Source organism: Rhinatrema bivittatum, chromosome 9 (assembly GCF_901001135.1).
Source record: "Rhinatrema bivittatum chromosome 9, aRhiBiv1.1, whole genome shotgun sequence".
NCBI classification, from domain to species: Eukaryota; Metazoa; Chordata; class Amphibia; order Gymnophiona; family Rhinatrematidae; genus Rhinatrema; species Rhinatrema bivittatum.
Genome location: NC_042623.1, coordinates 222,358,174 through 222,378,783, shown reverse-complemented (window position 1 = coordinate 222,378,783; position 20,610 = coordinate 222,358,174). Strand labels below are relative to the sequence as shown.

The window sequence follows — 20,610 nt, the reverse complement described above, 5'->3', positions numbered from 1 at the left end:
TTCAAAATTCTTAAGTTGAGTTTCTTGGAACTATTCTCCAGCATTTCTATACGCCTAGTCATAGCTTCCCTGTCTTTCACTACTGCAACATTGAAATCCAAAGATTTCCTTTCCTGATTTTCCAAATATTTAACTCTATCATTGATTTCTTTAAACTGTGATTGAATTTTTTGAGAATCTTGATCATTTTTATTATATACCATATCAATTTTCCCTTCCAAAGTCTTAATATTTATAGACATGCCTGCCATCACTCAGCATTTCCAGAGCCACCAACGCAGGGCGAGCCATACCTCCTGCTGATTGAATATTAGGCATAAGATTTTCCCCTCCATTAACTGGAGTTACCAAGGGCAACCTCTCATTTCCTCCTGTGGTACACACAGGAGAGATTGGAGTGACTCTCCCCCCATTTGGACTCTGAGTGTGTTCATCAGCATTCACACTCACAGTTGGTCCCGAAGTGATTTCTAACGCCGTGTGTATTGGCGGTAGCCCAGTTTTCGGGCTAAGGGAGGCCTCCTCTGCAGACTCAAGGGGTCCTCCCTGACCCCTTGGTGCACCAAAGTCCTCAGCATCCCTCACATGTGGTATAGGTGAGAGCATATAGTTGGTGATTTCTTGTTGAACAGCAGGTAGAGTTGAAAGAGTGGGAAACACTCTAACTCTGCCTTTACGTTTGGGAGGCATAATAATAAATCAGAGAACGAAAGTCTCAACTAATTCCCTTTATGCTAAAACAATTGAACAGGAACTGATGACCCAGAGAGAGAGGGGTATTTAAAAAGGTCTGTCTTGAACCGGCGAAGCCCGGCAAAGCCCGCTGACTGCGCATGTGCTGGCTCTGCTGTGTGCCGCAGCGCGGCTGGTATTTGAGCCGCTTCCAGATCCGCCCCCTCTCATGACGTCAGACATCAGCGATTCAATCCAGCTGGTCGAGGAGCAGCCTTGCTTCACGGCCGGCGGCTGATGGAAAGAAACGCTGCGTTCCCGGTCCTCCTCTCTCTCTCCTCTCTCTCTCCCTCCAGATTCTTTCTTTTTCCCTTCCAGTCCCTCTGTAAGAGTTAATTCTTCAGAGCGAAGTCCACTGCTGCCTCTGTTATTGCTATGCTTCTGTGCCCTGCTCTCTTCTTTCTTAATTTCAAGCTCCTGTTGGATGTGTCCTCCCTTGCTCATTGTAACTTTGTCCCTGTATAGATGTAGGCTCCTTTACCTTCTCCAGTGCTCTGTAAGTCTGTCTGTATTGTAGAAGAATAATGCATTGATGTACTGCTGTTCCCAGGTGTGCCCTCCTCTCCGAGGCTGCTGATTTCCAACGTCAATGAGACCTCTGTAGTTCTACAGTGGAGCGAGCCCCGCGACATGGGTGGCCGAGAAGACCTGCTGTATAATGTGATCTGCAAGAAGTGCACCATGGAGCATCGTCTGTGCACACGTTGTGACGACAATGTGGAGTTTTTCCCACGGCAGCTGGGCCTGCTGGAGAGACGTATTTACATCACTAATCTGATGGCTCACACGCACTACACTTTTGAGATCCAGGCTGTGAATGCTGTATCCATCAAGAGTCTTTCCCCCCCTCAGTTTACGTCTGTTAATATCACCACAAACCAGGCAGGTGAGTGCACAAAACTCTGCTAATTATGTAGCCATCCAAAGCTCAATTTTCCATGTGTTTTCCTCAAAGTTAAATGGCTGTCTGCCCTCCCTTGGCATTCCAGGAGCAGGTTTGAGGAACAGGATGTGTGTTCTTTGCATTTTCACTTCTTCATGGAGAGAAAGCAGTGAAAGTGACTGCACTGACTTCATACCTTCAGCAAGTTACAAATCTAAAGTGCTCCTTTCTTGCAGGTTAGAGGCGGTATCACCTGCTTGGCCATTTCTGGCAGTAGAAGTGGATTTTCAAAACAATCTAGCAGCCTATTTACTTGCAGGCCGATACAGTACAGTGCGCTCCGACGGAGCGCACTGTTAGCCTGCTATTGGACGCGCGTTTTCCCTACCCCTTATTCAGTAAGGGGAGGAAAACGCGCGTCCAACCCGCGCGTCCAACCCGCATGCATTTGCATGTTGATGGCCCTAATAGGGCCATCAACATGCAAATGCATGTTGATGGCCCTATTAGGTATGCGCACGGGATACAGAAAGTAAAATGTGCAGCCAAGCCGCACATTTTACTTTCAGAAATTAGTGCCGACCCAAAGGTCGGCGCTAATTTCTTCCGACACCGGGAAAGTGTACAGAAAAGCAGTAAAAACTGCTTTTCTGTGCACCCGCCGACTTAATATCATAGCGATATTAAGTCGGAGGTCCTGAAGAGTAAAAAAATAAAAAAATAAAATAAAATTTGAATTCGGCCCGTGGCTGTCGGGCTGAAAACCGGACGCTCAATTTTGCCGGCGTCCGGTTTCCGAGCCCGTGGCTGTCAGCGGGCTCGAGAACCGACGCCGGCAAAATTGAGCGTCGGCTGTCAAACCCGTTGACAGCCGCTGCTCCTGTCAAAAAGGAGGCGCTAGGGACACGCTAGTGTCCCTAGCGCCTCCTTTTGCCCGGATCTACCGCCGGACCTAATTTAAATACTGCATCGCGCGCACTGGCGAGTGGCCGGTGCGAGCGCCGGGAGAGCGGGCGTTTGCCCGCTCTCCCGTAAACTTTACTGTATCAGCCCGAAAGTTAGCAAGCAAGATCGGCCCCTTTGAAAATTTAACTGGTCACATTTTGGGTGGTCTGGGAAGCAGGGTAAAGTCTCAGGAGCAAACTTACAGATCGATACTGTAACGTGCGGTTGAAGATTTCCCGTCTGTAACCCGCTGTGAGCGCACAATTCGGACGCGTAAGGCGATCCTGTGATACAGTCTCCAGTTTCACGCGTCCTTAGCGCTTCTTAAAACAGACACATAACCCTTTCCGCACCCAGCATGTATATGATATGTAAATGAACGAATTAGCTGTTTAATGAAGGAATTAGCTATTCCCCTCCGATACTGTGACGCACGCTCAGATTATCTCCTTTGTAACCCGCTATTTTGCCGCGTCCTTAACCAGTTAGTTTACCTCCTACCCTCTACTTGGTGTTAGTGTGGTGTTCGAAAATTAAAACGGGAATAAAGTGTAAAAAATGGGGGTAAAACCAAAGGGAGTAAAGTGTAAAAAACCATGGACGACCTCCATATTAACATTGCAGCGTAAGTTGTTTATATATATGTATAAATACCTGTCACTTTCCTGTCACTTTCCGAATCCCCCAGGCCGCGGCCGGAGCGGGCGGGTGGGCGTGCATTCATGCAGGCAGAGGGAGCTGGCGGCGAAAGCGGCCTCCGGCAGCCCCCGCCGGCAGTGAATGAATGCACGCCTGTTTACGCCCGTGCGATTTCGGCGCTCAAGGGAGTCACATGCCGTGACGTCAAGCGTCGTGACGTCACACCTTGAGCGCCGAAATCGCATGGGCGTAAACAGGCGTGCATTCATTCACTGCTGGCGGGGGCTGCCGGAGGCTGCTTTCGCCGCCGGCTCCCTCTGCCTGCATGAATGCACGCCCACCCGTCCGCTCCGGCCGCGGCCTGGATCGAACACGCGCCCACCCGCCCGCTGGCTCCCACCGCCGCCTGGATCGAACGCGCGCCCACCCGCCCGCCGGCTCCCGCCGCCACTGCCGCCTGGATGAACGGGCGCCCACCCGCCCGCTGGCTCCCGCCGCTGCCTGGATCCAACGCGCGCCCACCCGCCCCCGCCACCGCCTGGATCCAACGCGCGCCCACTCGCCCGCCGGCTCCCACCGCCGCTGCCGCCTGGATGAACGGGCGCCCACCCGCCCGCTGGCTCCCGCTGCTGCCGCCTCGATGACCGCACGCCTGGGGGATTCAGAAAGTGACAGGAAAGTGACAGGTATTTATACATATATATAAACAACTTACGCTGCAATGTTAATATGGAGGTCGTCCATGGTTTTTTACACTTTTACTCCCTTTGGTTTTACCCCCATTTTTTACACTTTATTCCCGTTTTAATTTTCGCCCTGCGCCTTGCTTCGGGAGGGGGGGAACCATCCACTTCCTGGTGCCTGTCATTTCAAATGTCATTTGAAATGACAGGTACCAGCGCACCCAGGATACTGTATAGGCGCTGTATTAGCGCTTATACAGTAAAATGGGTTGCGCGGGCCTAACGCTTGCCTAACGCTTCGCAGACGCGGCATGCATTTGCATGCAATTTGAAGAGAGTATCGAGCGGTAGGTGAAGAGAACTGTGCGTGCGGGGAACGAGGGAGCGCCTGGCACTGCCTCACTTTTTCTAACGCAGCATAACTGTATCGACCTGTTAGCTGGCCAGCACTCATTTTCAGAGCTAGCTGGCTAAATTAAGTGGCTATCTGTGTATGCTGGTGCAGCTATCCTAAATCTAGTCAACTGCTTGATTTAAGCACATTTTCAGCCACAGGATAGCATTTATTTTATTTATTTAAAAAATGTTTATTCTGCCCATATTCACCATTCATGGTGGATCACATCATAAAAAATCATCCATAATATAAAAACAAACATAACACAATTCAACATCTAAGTGTAAGCTGATTTTGTGCTTTAACTTAGGGAGCAAAAACAGCTGGCTAAGGCAGGTACTCGGACCATTTTGTTAATCGACCCCTTAAGTGAAAATCTCTCTCCCTAACCATTTTCCTTCTGTTTCTTCCTCTACTCTACTAATCTCAAGACGAGCAAAATCCAGCGATTTAAGGTATGCCGAGCATGTATTACCCTCCAGCTGACTGTTTTCATTTTCTTTTGCATTTATTTCTGTGGAGGACGAAATAAATATAGTTCTGCTGTGCTTTCTCGGTAGCTGGGCCCATTAGAGGGAATTCCCCGCCTGCAAACTGGTGTGCTCTTACATGTCCCCAATCTAAAGGCCGCCTTATTTCAGCAGAGACTTAAGGGGCCGATGTGCTGAAGACTTTCTCCCATTCTGTGTCTTTCCCAGGTTTGTCTGATTGACCAAATGCTGACATTATGCAACTAGCAGTTTTCCTTTTCTAATCTGCCTGTCATTTTTTTGTCTTCCATATGTTTTGTAACTTAAGTTGTTGTGCTATATATGTTTTATTTTGAATTTTTTATGTGACTTGCCTTGGGCCATGGAAAGGCAGGTGATAAATTCTTTGAAAGAAATAAAAAATCAATAAGTTAGAACAGTTTTCCCATGGAAATGGGCATTTAGAGAACTGCCCTCCTCCATGTGGGCTCACAGTGTGCATAATTTAGCCACAGTGACAGGAGGTGGTTCCGAGGGCATTATTTCCAAGGGAAAAAATATCTGCGGCAGTATCAGTTGCAAATCTCTGTGAGTACTTTTATCAGGGCAAAACTGTATGCCTTGTTTTGCTTTATTTGTGCAAAGCCCAAATGTAAAAAGTCGCATTTAGGGTTTGCACCAAGATGGGCAGAGTGATTATTGCCTCAGTAGGAATGGCAAGACATAACTGTAGTAAGCTGATGTACAGAGAAGCTAGGGCTCTTTTTGTTTTCAGTTTTTGTTTTATTTTGCTTGAGAATTTCACTGTTAGAAGAAAAAAAAAGTCAGTGGAAGAATGACTGTAATATCACACATGGGAGAACTATCAGTAGAAAAGTAATTTTTCCACCGATTTTTCTTTTTTGTTCTAACATTGAACTTGCCAGGCAAAGTAAAATAAAAGCTAAGAACAAAGGTCCCTAAGGAAAGGCAAGAGACAAGACACAGGTGTGATTGTAGCGAGTGTCAATGGAGTGTCGCAAATTGCAGAATAATGGCTCGGATCAAACAGATCGGTCCCCAATCTGATTGTATTTCAGATGTAGACTTTAAAGGACGTCAGTCTCTCTAAGGCTATAGTTTCTTAAAGCTGGGACATCCAGTGATTGGACTGTGGCGCAGATTTCCAGTAGGGCTGTCGTGTGTCAGCTAATTCCCAGTTCCCTTTTACTTTACTTGAAAATCTGAATAAATATCAGATACAACTGATGGCACAGCTCATCCCAAATTTTAAAAAAAGGGTTTTGGCAAATTGAAAAACAGAGGCTATCCCTTTGGTAAGATAATTCTTTTCTTCCACTTGCACTTTTGTTGTGCTTCCTTCTCTCAGATTAGTCAGTTCACAGGCAAGGGCCCTTGTGATCCCTCTGCTTGCATGATCTGTGGCAGCAGGGGAGCACTTTGTTCTTCCAGGGGGTCATATAAAGAGCCAGGCCTGGTAGAGAAACAGTTCTGGGCTGTTTGCATGTAATTTTTCTATTGCTTGCTTATGGAGGGGATAAAATGCCTTTGGCGCCCAGAAGAGACTGGAGCGATCAGTCTGCATGAGACTTTGGAGCTTCTGTCTCTGCTTTATCTTGCCAGAGGCTGCAGACTCCAGTGAAACCTTTTGTCTCCTTCCACCACCTAAATCCAGACTCTCATGGCAGGTAGGCATGTCAGTCTCCTCACCTGCTGTGCTAGGTTCTTCACCCTTCATCCTCCTCTGGGTCTCAAGACCCTTTCCCCTGCTATGTCTGTGCTCTTTTAACGGCTGTCTCTTCACCCCAGTGTTTGTGAACAGCTCTCTGACACCCCTACCTGTCACTCCTTCGTTTCTCTGTGTTCTGAATGCCACCCTGACAACCCCATTCCACGTCTCTGTTATAGGCTGCCTCAGAATCCCCTTCCCTAGTCCCTCTGTGCTTTCTGACCTACTGTCTCAAAAAACCCCATCCTCTTGTCTCCGCCAACTTCCCTCCTCGCCATGTCTCTATTCTTTCTTACTGCTGACTTTTACTTTAAATAATTGCGGCAAGCTCTCGGCACCTAACACACAGTCTGTCATCAATGAACAGACATTTGGAGCCAACAGTATAAATAATTCCACCATGGAACCATCTATTCACTGAAGCAGACGCAAATATTAACTAATTGGACAATTTATACCATAATAATTTAGGTGACAAGACTCCAAGTCAATTCTGAGAGAGAGCTCTGCACTGCAGGTGTCTGCCCCATGCTCTGCTTTCTCTTGCAACCACTCTTTCCTTCCATTCTCTCTGTTACTTGCTATGCATCTCAGTCCTCCTCCTCCTGTGTCTTTGCTCTGGGACCTGCTGTCTTTGTCACCTCACATCTTCCCCCTTCCCTCTTCCCCTCCTCTTGCCCCTCATCTGATCCCTTCTCTCACTTTTCTCCCTTCCTCTAACCAGCAGCAGGAGGAGGAGGAGAAGAATGCAGGTACCTAGGGCTCCATCCTCTTCTTTTGCTGCTAAGGTCAGACTTGTGCTTTGAACTGCTTGAGATATGATAAAGATGCCAATAATGCCCTGCAGTTCAAACTACTAATCAAGGTCTTGATGGCAGAGGAGATTGCCATGCTCCACCTCCTCTTGCCTGTCCAGATCAGCACAGGAGAATTCTGGCAGGAGGAAATTCAGTGGCTTGCAAAAGTGTTCAATCCCCTAAAAAGTCAGCAGATTTCTGTGGATTACAAATTACTTATATTGTTCCAGGCAGAACGTTTATTATAAACCAGTCTGCTCTTAAAGTAAATTTTCAAAGTCACAATTCATTATTTCTCTGCATTTTTAGTAAAATAAAATTAAACACTGAAAAATGCTGCTTGCATAAGTATTCAACCCCTTAAGACTAGTACTTGGTAGAACCATCTTTTGCTGCAATAATAGCTTTACGTCTGTTGGGGTAAGTTTCTAAAAGCTTTGAACACTGTTTTGGAGTGAATTTTGCCCATTCTTCCTGGCAGATGTGTTCAGGTTGGTTGGAAGACACTTTTGGACTGCAAGTTTCAAATAGTGCCACAGATTCTCAATTGGATTGAGAGCCGGACTGTGACATGGCCATTGTATAGAAACATAGAAACATAGAAATGACGGCAGAAGAAGACCAAACGGCCCATCCAGTCTGCCCAGCAAGCTACGCACTTTATCCATTTTTTTCCCCTTTTTCTCTCTCCCATCTGTTACTATTGGCTTCCAGTACCCTCCAGCCCTAATTCCCCTCCACCCCACCACCAATGTAGAGAGCAGCGCCGTATCTGCATTCAAGTGAACATCCAGCTCAATTAGGGGTAGCAACCGCTGTAACAAGCAGGCCACACCCCTGCCCCATACTCTTACCCACCCCTGTATTTTTTTGTTGTTTTTTTTTTTTTTTTTGGAGATTGCAGCCCTCCATCCTTCCGCTCCGTGAAGGTGGAACACCAACCACTGGCATCCCGCTCTGTGAATGCCTCTGTGGCTACTGCCGCTCCGTGCAGTGTTTTGCTGCCTCCTCTTTATTCACGCCCTCTAGACTTGATGGATCCACAGTGTTTATCCCACGCCCCTTTGAAATCCTTCACAGTTTTAGACTTTACCACTTCCTCCGGAAGGGCATTCCAGGCATCCACCACCCTTTCCGTGAAGAAATACTTCCTGACATTGGTTCTTAGTCTTCCTCCCTGGAGCCTCAGCTCGTGACCTCTGGTTCTGCTGATTTTTTTCTGACGGAAAAGGTTTGTCGTTGGAACATTCTCCTTTTTTTTGCTTCAACCACTCCTGTGCTGCTTTGGCCTTGCACTTGGGATCAAAGCAGCAGAGGAGTTGCTGTCTTTGTCTTGCTGAAAGATTAGTCCTGGGGAATTCTGCGCTACTGCGGAATGCAGAATTTGTACAGAATTTTCCCTTCCCGCAGATTCCTCCCTCGCCTTGCAAAATCGCAAATTTCCTCCCTCACCTAGCAAAGCAGTCTTGGCTACACCCCCGCTGAGACTGCTATGCTAGAATGCTCGCCTGCCGGTAGAGGAAGCATCACCAGAAGCACGCAGAGGCATTGCGGCATGGGCGAGGTTAGCAAGCACCACCATGAGAAGGCCAGGACCATACAGTTGGTGAGCGAGGGGGGGGGGGGCAGTGTTTTTAGTGGGAACTTGCGGTATGGGGGAAAGAAGGTGAATGGGGACAGGGGCAGAGGTCAAGGGGGATTCATATTTTCATGTGTTCTGAGCCAGAGGTCTGAAGCTCTGCACTGGACAGCTGAGCTGACACTGACTTTCCCCACAGAGGTTGCATTTAATTGAACATCTGCTGCACAAGACTGAGCGCTGTTCTTTAAAAGTAAAATTGCAGGAGGCAAGATGGCCGCCGAGTGAAACCAGAGCGAACGCCTGAAGAAAGAGGCTCTTACCTGTTTTTTTTTTTTCCCCCCTATGAATAATGCCTCATACTAAAAGAAAGGGGAGGGAGACTTAGAGAGGTGAAAGAGGAATCGTCTTCTCTAGACCCCCGACAGCCTCGCGTTGAGGGGTTCTTTCCGGGAGCCATTTCATCTGTACCGGACAGCTTGGTCGCTGGGAGTGCAGTGCAGGAGCACACTCTGCCTCCCCTGACCTATGACACCACCTTAAGCCCCGGAGAACCGAGGAGACCTGCTCACCCGGGAAACAGCGTGTTACCTTCTGGAATTCCGGATGCAATGAGGAGCCCTTTGGAGTTAGAACTGACTGAAGGAGGTCTTGCAGACCGGGAGGAGAGTCAGCGAGAGACCAGCGGGCTAGGAGGAGCAGTCGGACTAAGCCCGGAAAGAGTCATGATTACCTCGACTCCGGAGTCCTTGCAGGGAACTAGGAAGAATGAGAAGCCATCACAGCCAGAAGGTAAAGGAGAGACTGTGAGCGTTGAGGAAGAATTGGGAGATAGTCATTTGGAAGCCTTAACTGTCTCTATACCTACTTCAGAGACAATAACATTACAAGGGATATGGGCAATTTTAAAATCTATTGAATTGTCCATTAAAAGTTTGTCAGCAGTTACAATAGAAACCAGGAACCAAATCATTGTAAATAATAACCTTGTTTCCAATTATGGGAAAAAGGTTGAAGAGTTGAACAAAAAGGTGTCTATGGTTGAAAATGTACAACAAAAATTGATAACATCGGATAACATAACTAATAAAAGATTAGAAACTGTCGAAAATGCTCTCAGGGCCCATAATTTAAGGGTCCTGAATTTTCCTGTTATATCTATGCTCTCTCCGTTGGAGTTATTTCGAAATTACATGAAACAAGTCCTTAAAATACCTGAGACTGCTTTACCTGTAATTACTAAGTGCATTTACTCGAGTAAAACAGGGTTTTACTCGAGTAAATGCACTTTACTTGAGTAAGTGGGCTTTTGAAAATTGCTATAATATATGCCATTGAATTGTCCATAGGATTTACTTGTGTAAGTGCACTTTACTCCAGTAAATGGCTTTTGGAAATTGCTACAATAGTAGTTACATTTACATGCGTAACTCCTTTTGAAAATTACCCCCTAAGTGAAGTAGAAGGTCTAATAAAAAAAAAATTGAAACCCTGCCAATCATCCCTTAGATTCCATACCAATAATAGCATTAAAACAAATTGCGTAGGTAATTGCACAATGTAGTGGGAGCACTGAGAGGAGAGGATCACCTTGCTGGCGGCTGAAAGGAATCAGTAAGTTTTTGCTTGGGACATTGTCTTTTTTAAAAGTATTGGGGCAAAGTTAACTATTTGGTAATATTATTTAGTGTGTTTGTGCTTTTAATAGTCAGTAAGTGTTGCGATCCCCCCTGTTGCTGCGCTACAGGAGGTCTCTTACCTTCCTCCAGAGGCCGCTCTGAAGCCAGGGCCTCGCCTACGTTCCATCCGGGACTTGCTCCAGGGCCTGAGAGGCCTAGCTGTGCCTGTGGCTTGCATGCCTCAGCGTTTGGACTTCCTGTTGGGCGACGCCCTTCCCTAGGGGCTGGCCCGCAGCTCTCTTCCCCAGTTATAGGACCAGCGGTGGGCGGTCCTGGCAAGCTCCTCCCAGGGAGTTGCCTTCTACCTCCAGTATTTAAGGATTTTCTGTTTACTTGCAAAGGGCCTTTGGATCGGGCTCTACAGTCGTCTGTAACCCTGCCGATCCAGGTCCCCCGGTTTCGCCTATGCCTTGATGGGTTCCGGTCCTGTGTCTCTGCCTAGTTGTCTGCTCCTGTTCCTGCCAGCCGTAAGGACTTCGGATGTCAGTATCCCAGCATCGGAGTTCCTGTTCGCCTGGAGTTTCCCTGCACCCTCCTTCTCAGCGTGGTCCGCGACCAGCCTACCTGGGCTGTGTAGGGCGCGTCTGGGACAGGGTGGTCGGCGACTCAGTCCCACGGGTGGGCTGAGTAGGGCGCCCTGATGGACAGTGCCATGTTTCCGTCCAGCCTTGTCTACAGTGTCTGCTTCAGCCCTTGCCCGGATGTCTTCCTGTCTCTGCCTTGACCTACGTCCTCGTCTGGTTCCTGAGCCTTCTGTCCTGTTGGGCCCTGGAGTGGCCAACAGGAGGGATTCGTCCCACGGGCTCTTGAACTTCTGCCAGCCGAGGGGGCTTCGGATGTGAGTATCCCAGCATCGGAGTTCCTGCTCGCCTGGATCTTTCCTGTGTCTCGCTTCAGCCCTTGTCCTGATGTCTCCGTCTTGCTTCAGCCTGCTTCTGCCCCGTCTGATGTCTTCTGTTTAAGGACTCTGTCTGCCCTCGCCTCTGTCCGGCCTGCTGCCCATTGCCGTTCCCTGCGGCAGGTCCGAAAGGGCCGGGAACAGTCGGAGGACCGTTCATTAGTCAACTTCCCCGTGTTGGCTACCATGGGCATGCAGGTCCGGCTGAGGGTCGGACTCCTTGCTTCTGTTCCTGCCTGCCTCGCTCACCATGCCTGCTCAGCTCACCTCCCACGGTGGGGCTTGGGGCTCCTCCTTGAGTCCTGCCGTGGCCCAAGGGCTCACCACCACCCGCTTACGACGACCGCGCCCGCGCGCGCTCGTAACAGTAAGGCAGCAGATAAACAGAAGTTAGTGTGTTTATTTTTAAAAGTCTGTAAGGCAGCTAGTAAGCAGAAGTTAGTGTTTGTATACTTAAAAAAAAAGAAAAAGTAACCAGAAGCTAGAAATAAGCTAGGAGCAGTGTATACCTAAGTAAAAAGGTTGAAAAGTTCAGTTCAGTTACTCACCTTGGAAAAGTGTTGAGGTAGTGTGATTTGGTTTGATTAGGTACCAACATTTGTTAATCAAGAGAGCAGTGAGTCACTCTGGCTGACTAACTGAAGTTAGACTGTTTCCAGCTGATGCATTGTCCTTTCGCACTGAGGATATCTCCCCAAGGCCTACTGCCCAGGAGGGAAGGGTTAGGTCGGCTCTCATAGTTGGTGATTCGATTATTAGGAATGTAGACAGCTGGGTGGCTGGTGGGCGTGAGGATCGCCTGGTAACATGCCTACCTGGTGCGACGGTGGCGGACCTCATGCGTCATCTAGATAGGATTTTAGACAGTGCTGGGGAGGAGCCAGCTGTCGTGGTATATGTGGGCACAAACGGCATAGGAAAATGTGGGAGGGAGGTTCTGGAAGCCAAATTTAGACTCTTAGGTAGAAAGCTTAAATCCAGAACCTCCAGGGTAGCATTCTCTGAAATTCTCTGAAATGCTCCCGGTCCACACGCAATAGGCAGGCAAAGCTCCGGAGTCTCAATGCGCGGATGAGACGATGGTGCAAAGAAGAGGGATTCAGTTTTGTTAGGAACTGGGGAACATTTTGGGGAAGGGGGAGTCTCTTCCGAAGGGATGGGCTCCACCTTAACCAGGGTGGAACCAGACTGCTGGCGCTAACTTTTAAAAAGGAGATAGAGCAGCTTTTAAATGAGAACAAAGGGGAAAGCCGACAGTCGCTCAGCAGCGTATGGCTTGGAGAGAAGCATCTCCAAAGGATACTAATGATGCATTAGAATTAGGGCATCCCGACAGTGAAGTTCCAATTATAAGACAAGTAGTCCAAGTGCCTGTAACTAAAAACTCCGCTGAGCTAAAAAATTCTAACTTATCCCTATCAATTAAAAAGCAGAATGAAAATACAAACAAAAAACAAATTTTGAAATGTTTGTATGCTAATGCCAGAAGTCTAAGAAGTAAGATGGGAGAATTAGAATGAATAGCAGTGAATGATGACATAGACTTAATTGGCATCTCAGAGACATGGTGGAAGGAGGACAACTAATGGGACAGTGCTCTACCGGGGTACAAATTATATCGCAATGACAGAGTGGAGCACCCGGGAGGTGGTGTGGCGCTTTATGTCCGGGATGGCATAGAGTCCAACAGGATAAACAACCTGCATGAGACTAAATGCACAATTTGAATCTTTATGGGTAGAAATCCCTTGTGTGTCAGGGAAGACTATAGTGATAGGTGTATACTACCATCCACCTGGTCAAGATGGTGAGACTGATAGTGAAATGCTAAGAGAAATTAGGGAAGCTAACCAAATTGATAGTGCGGTAATAATGGGAGTCTTCAATTACCCCAATATTGACTAGGTAAATGTATCATCGGTACATGCTAGAGATATAAATTTCCTGGATGGAATAAATGACATTTTTATGGAGCAATTGGTCCAAGAACTGACGAGAGGGAGCAATTTTAGATCTAATTTTCAGTGGAGGACAGGATTTGGTGAGAGAGGTAACTGTGGTGGGGCCGCTTGGCAGTAGTGATCATAATATGATCAAATTTGAATTAATGACTGGAAGGGGGACAGTAAGCAAATCCATGGCTCTCGTGTTAAACTTTCAAAAGGGAAACTTTGATAAAATGAGAAAAATTGTAAGAAAAAAACTGAAAGGAGCAGCTACAAAGGTAAAAAGTGTGCAAGAGGCGTGGTCATTGTTAAAAAAAAAATACCATCCTAGAAGCACAGTCCAGATGTATTCCACACCTTAAAAAAGGTGGAAAGAAAGCAAAACGATTACCAGCATGGTTAAAAGTGGAGGTGAAAGAAGCTATTTTAACCAAAAGATCTTCATTCAAAAATTGGAAGAAGGATCCAACAGAAGAAAATAGGATAATGCATAAGCGTTGGCAAGTTAAATAAGTTAAAACAGGCTAAGAGAGAATTTGAAAAGAAGTTGGCCGTAGAGGCAAAAACTCACAGTAAAAACTTTTTAAAATATATCCGAAGCAGAAAGCCTGTGAGGGAGTCAGTTGGACCGTTAGATGATCAAGGGGTTAAAGGGGCACTTAGAAGAAGATAAGACCATTGCGGAAAGATTAAATGATTTCTTTGCTTCGGTGTGTACTAAAGAGTATGTTGGGGAGATACCCGTTCCGGAGAAGGTTTTCATGGGTAATGATTCAGATGGACTGAACCAAATCATGGTGAACCTAGAAGATGTGGTAGGCCTGATTGATAAACTGAAGAGTAGTAAATCACCTGGACCGGATGGTATACACCCCAGAGTTCTGAAGGAACTAAAAAATGAAATTTCAGACCTATTAGTAAAAATTTGTAACCTATCATTAAAATTATCCATTGTACCTGAAGACTGGAGGATATCTAATGTAACCCCAATATTTAAAAAGGGCTCCAGGGGTGATCCGGGAAACTACAGACCGGTTAGCCTGACGTCAGTGCCAGGAAAAATAGTAGAAAGTGTTCTAAGCATCAAAATCACAGAACATATAGAAAGACAAATTTGCAGATGATACAAAATGGTTCAGAGTAGTTAAATCACAAGCAGATTGTGATAAATTGCAGGAAGACCTTGTGAGACTGGAAAACTGGGCATCGAATTGGCAGATGAAATTTAATGTGGATAGGTGCAAGGTGATACATATAGGGAAAAATAACCCATGCTATAGTTACACAATGTTAGGTTCCATATTAGGTGCTACCACCCAAGAAAGAGATCTAGGCGTTATAGTGGATAACACATTGAAATCGTCGGTTCAGTGTGCTGCGGCAGTCAAAAAAGCAAACAGAATGTTGGGAATTATTAGGAAAGGAATGGTGAATAAAACGTAAAATGTCATAATGCCTCTGTATCTCTCCATGGTGAGATCCCACCTTGAATACTGTGTACAATTTTGGTTGCCGCATCTCAAAAAAGATATAATTGCGATGGAGAAGGTACAGAGAAGGGCATCCAAAATGATAAAGGGAATGGAACAGCTCCCCTATGAGGAAAGACTAAAGAGGTTAGGACTTTTCAGCTTGGAGAAGCGACGGTTGAGGGGGGGATATGATAGAGGTGTTTAAAATCATGAGAGGTCTAGAACGGGTAGATGTGAATCGGTTATTTACTCTTTCGGATAATAGAAAGACTAGGGGGCACTCCATGAAGTTAGCATGTGGCACATTTAAAACTAATCGGAGAAAGTTCTTCTTAACTCAACGCACAATTAAACTCTGGAATTTGTTGCTAGAGGACGTGGTTAGTTCAGTTTGTATAGCTGTGTTTAAAAAAGCATTGAATGAGTTCTTGGAGGAGAAGTCCATTACCTGCTATTAATTGACTTAGAAAATAGCCACTGCTATTACTAACAACGGTAACATAGAATTGACTTAGTTTTTGGGTACTTGCCAGGTTCTTATGGCCTGGATTGGCCACTGTTGGAAACAGGATGCTGGGCTTGATGGACCCTTGGTCTGACCCAGTATGGCATGTTCTTATGTATCATGTCTCCCCTGTCTCTTTTCTTCTCCAGGTTATACGTATTAAGGTCCCTTAATCCCTACTCCATTTTGGTTGCCTTTCTCTGGACCGCTTCCATTCTGTCCTTTTTCTTTTTTGAGATGAGGTCTCCAGAACTGAATATAGCATTCCAGGTGAAGCCTCTCCAGGGGCATTATCGCCTTCTTTGTCCTTTTGGTTATACCTCTTATGATGCAACTCAGCATTTTCTGGCCTTAGTCACTGCCTTATCGCATTGCTTCGCTACCTTCAAATCATCAGACACTATCACCCAGAGGTTTCTCTTCCAGTTCTTGCACATCAGTCTTTCACCCCCGAACACATACAACTCCTTCAGACTGCCAGTTCCCAAATGCATTTCCTGGCATTGAATCTCAACTGTCAAACCTTCGAACATGTCTCAGGCTTTTCTAGGTCCCTTCTTATTCCCTCTATTCCTTCAGGTGTGCTCACTCTGTTGCAGATCTTATTGTCATCCTCAGAAAGAGAAATGTTTCCTTCTAATGCTGCTGTAATAGCACTCACAAAAATATTAAACAGAACTGGTCCCAGAACCAATCTTTGAAGAACTTCACTTCTCACACTTCTTTCTTCAGAATAGTTTCCTTTTCCTGCTTCCTGCTGACATCTGTCAGCCAATTTGTAATCCATTCTAGAACCTTTGGAGCCATTACCAGGCTTCTCGTTTTGTTTATGAGCTGCCTATGCAGAACTGAATCAAAAGCCTTGCTGAAATCAAGTGAACCACATCGAGCTGTTGCAAGCTTTAAATAAACACTTCAACACCAACAACTTGGAGAGAATATTTGTATTCAGAACAGCATATAATAAGATCTTATGGTGAGCAGAGGAAAATTGGTTCTTACCTGCTAATTTCCGTTCCTGTAGTACCAAGGATCAGTCCAGACCGCTGGATTATCCCTCCCTTCCAGCAGATGGAGTCAGAGAAAAAAGCTGAAGGCACCCCCTGATAACCTAGTGTGCCACCTGTGATCCCTCAGTATAATCAATATCAAAGCAGAATGAAGTAAATTTAAAACAAGAGAGTTCAAGAGAACTCCACTGAACAATAACCTGTGAAAACTATGTACATGAACCAAGTACAAATTAGAATGCTTCTTCATAGTCTTTAAAACACTGCAGAAAGAGAAAACAATGGTGCGGACTCTCCGGAATACTATACCCCTGGGCGGGCATCTGGACTGATCCTTGGTACTACAGGAATGAAAATTAGCAGGTAAGAACCAATTTTCCTTTCCCTGTACGTACCAGGATCAGTCCAGACCATTGGGATGTACCCAAGCTGCCCTAAATGGGGTGGGACCCGGAGAGTCCTGCTCGAAGCATACTGCTGCCAAAAGAATCGACATCCGAAGTCTGGACGTCTAAACAGTAATGCTTAGCAAATGTGTGGAAAGATTTCCAAGTAGCTGCTCTGCAAATCTCCTGCGGCGAAACACATTGGCTCTCTGCCCAAGATGCCACTTGAGAACTGACCGAATGAGCTTTAAGACCATCTGGCACTTGCCGGCCGTGACATATGTATGCCGAAGCAATGGTGTCCTTCAACCATCGGGCAATAGTAGCCTTGGAAGCCTTACATCCCTTCTTAGGACTGCTCCATAAGACACAAAGATGGTCTGACAGACGAAAAGCATTAGTTACTTCCAAGTACTGCAGAAGTATCCGGCAGACATCCAGTCTCCTCAAGTCATGAGCCTGCGGAGAGTTCCTATCTAAATCAGGAAAAGCTGGTAACTCAACCAACTGGTTTACGTGAAATGTCAATACCACCTTCGGCAGAAAAGAAGGCACCGTCATAAGTGAAACCCCAGAATCCGAGATCCGCAAGTACGGTTCTCTGCAGGACAACGCTTGAATCTCAGATATTCGTCTGACTGAACAGATGGCCACGAGGAACACCACCTTGAGTGTTAAATCTTTCAATGTAGCCCACTTGATAGGCTCAAAGGGAGGACCGCAGAGCCCATGGAGAACCAAATTCAAACTCCACAAAGGACACACTGCACGCACAGGCGGGTGTAAATGTTTGGCTCCCTTCAAAAAAACGCGCCACATCAGGATGTCCTGTAAGAGACATACCATCAACTTTACCTCTTAAACATCCTAATGTCGCTACCTGAACCCGGATCGAGCTGTACGCCAGTGCCTTCTTTAAGCCTTCCTGCAAGAAAGCGAGAATGTGCATAATAGAGGCCTGGCGCGGGGACACCTTCAACCCCCACTGCACCAGGAATCGAAAACCTTCCACATTCGAACATAAGTGAGAGAAGTAGAAATCTTCTGTGCGTGCAGCAGAGTAGAGATAACTGCATCCGGATACCCCTTCTTTCTCAACTGCCGCCTCTGATAAGCCAAGCCGCCTGATCGAAAAATACTGGACCCTGTTGAAGTAAATTCGGAAGGTGTCAGAGACACAAGTGACCGTCGACCACTAGGTTGATCAGATCTGTGGACCATGGCCTTCGTGGCCATTCCGGAGCTACGAGAATCACTGGCCCCCGGTGGGACTCTGTTTGCCTCAAGACTTTTCCCACCAATGGCCAAGGAGGAAACACATAAAGTAGTACGTCACGGGGCCACAGAAGGACCAAGGCATCTACCCCTTCCACCCCGTGCTCCCTCCTGCGATTGAAGAAACGAGCTGCCTTTGCGTTCAGTCGAGTAGCCATCAAATCCAGACTAGGCATTCCCCACCGATGAATCAAGAGCCGCATTGCCTCCTCAGACAGCTCCCACTCTCTGGGTTCTAGCCACTGGCAACTGAGAAAATCTGCCTGAACATTGTCCACTCTGGCTATGTGAGACGCCGCTAACTGGACCAGATGGCGCTCTGCCCAGACCATCAACTTGCCCGCCTCTGTGGCGACTGGACGACTCTTTGTTCCTCTTTGTCTGTTGATGTACGCCACAGTCGTCGCATTGTTGGATGGAACCCTCACTGACTGATGCCGAACAAGCGGGAGAAAACTGCGCAATGCTAGATGAACCACCCTCGTCTCCAACTGATTTATGGACCACTTGGACTCCTGAGCTGTCCATTGCCCCTGTGCCGATCGTGACTGACAGACTGCCTCCCAACCGGAGAGGCTGGCATCCGTAGTCACACTCTCCACTGGGGATTCTCTAGATCCATCCCCTGTTGTAAGTGATACTTCCCAGGTTCTAACATGGAATAGACTTAGTTTTTGGGTACTTGCCAGGTTCTTATGGCCTGGATTGGCCACTGTTGGAAACAGGATGCTGGGCTTGATGGACCGTTGGTCTGACCCAGTATGGCATTTTCTTATATTCTTATGATCAGGAACTAACCACCAATCGAGACTGGTCCTGGCGGGATCCATGAGGGGCAAGGGTAAATGGAACTCTTCGGACTTTGGGTCCCATTGGGAAAGCAATGTCCTCTGCAAAGGTCTCATATGAACAAACACCCAGGGGACCAACTCCAGAGTAGACGCCATAGAGCCAAGAACTTGCAATTTCCTGGCGTGTAGCTAGATGGACTCAGTACGAGTGGGATAGTATCCGCGTGCTAGCAGTTGGAGACTGATCTGACGTCCGCACGGGGTATATAGCCCCACAGGAAGCGCAGCGATTCAATAATTTCCGTCTCCAAAGCAGTTTGGAGTGCTTGCACGCTGGTGCAGCGTGCTTTCCAAGCCTACTTTAAATTTTCTCTTTTTCTCCTTCTAGATTCTACTTTTTCTTCTTTACTAATGACTATCGAGCCCCGCGCTCCTCAGGGGCCGTTCTGTCCGTCCCCCCAGTTGAGCTTCCCGGGGCGCTTACCGTGGCCCCCCGGTGGGAAAGTCCTCGGTCCGGCCGAACCGCGGCAGGGGCACGGCCCCCGGGGGAGACTCGGGTGTGACCTCGAGGCCCTCGGTCCCGGCGTGGACGAGGTAGCGGGTGCAGTTCCTCCAATCGCAGCGGTGGAAGGTAACGGCCCTTTCCCCCCGCAGCCGGAGACCGCCTGTGTTCCAGCCTAGAAGCACCGAAGATCGGGTAAGGCGTACATCTCTTCGCCCAGGTCTCCGAGGTCTCGAGGATCAGTGGCGTGGCAAGCCGTGGAGGACGCCATTTTGTGGCCCTATTCAGGTATTCCGCGCCCGTAATGGGCGCAGCTTTCTTCCTCCTTGTGCGTATATCGTATTACTTTTGCTTGTTGGCTGCCACTGTTAGTATATGCCGCATATTATTGAAAGCCTATTGCATGCCATACGGCGTATATTGCTAACCGGCTTACTGCTGATTGCCTTTTGACTACCTTTAAGCGTATATTGCTCTCTGCTTAGTGCTGTGTGCCTATTGCTTATGATCGTGCGCTTGTTCTCTTCAGGAGGGGACAGGCATATTCTTACTATTGTGCGCCTGTTGTATTACGCGCCTATTGCTGCCGCATGTTATTGCTATTGTGCACCTGTTGTATTAAGCGCCTATTGCTGCCGCATGTTATTGCTATTTTGCGCCTGTTGTATTAAGCGCCTATTGCTGCCGCATATTGTTATTATTGTGCGCCTGCTGTATTAAGCGCCTATTGCTGCCGCATAGTCTTCCTATTGTGCGCCTGTTGTATTAAGCGCCTATTGCTGACGCATATTATTGCGCGTTTGTTCTCTTTGGTATGGATCAGCGTGCAGCCGCATCCTCAGCGGCGCAACCGCTTGTCTCGGGCATTTCAGCCCTTGGCCTCTGCTCTGCATGCCACCTTAGAGCCACACGCAGTACTGAGCCAGACTCACTATGTGCCCAATGTGAGGCGGCAGGGGGACCCTCCGGCCAGAACCAGTCTCAGCCTCAGTTTCTTGACAGTTCCCCTGGGGCTACCCCGGATTTGGGGGGCAGTCTTGACCATTCAGTCCCGGGGGATCTTGTACCCTGGCGATTAGAGGCTGCTTCCATTTCCTGGGTGGATCTCTTTAAGGGGATTCATGCCTTCGTCCAGATGCAGACGGCTTCCCATCCCGGCCCTGCTGTCCCTGCTGCTCCTGTGGTTCCTGCTGTTGCTGCGGTTCCTGCGCTAACTGCTTCTGCGGCGCCTGCTGCGGCCGCCGCTACGGTGGCAGCGCCTAGGGATCCTGTGCCTGGACCCTCAGGGCCTT

At 47.5% G+C, this 20,610-nt stretch overlaps 1 protein-coding gene across 3 annotated transcripts in view; it reads left to right on the top strand.

Annotated features, from left to right (window-relative positions):
• EPHB3 (EPH receptor B3) overlaps nt 1-20,610 on the top strand; it is a 549,940-nt gene that overhangs the window by 190,228 nt on the left and 339,102 nt on the right. For all 3 annotated transcript variants that reach the window (XM_029615678.1, XM_029615676.1, XM_029615677.1), the window contains exon 5: nt 1,283-1,618. In XM_029615678.1, coding sequence (XP_029471538.1) covers nt 1,283-1,618 — 336 coding nt within the window. The remainder of the gene's footprint in view (nt 1-1,282; nt 1,619-20,610) is intronic.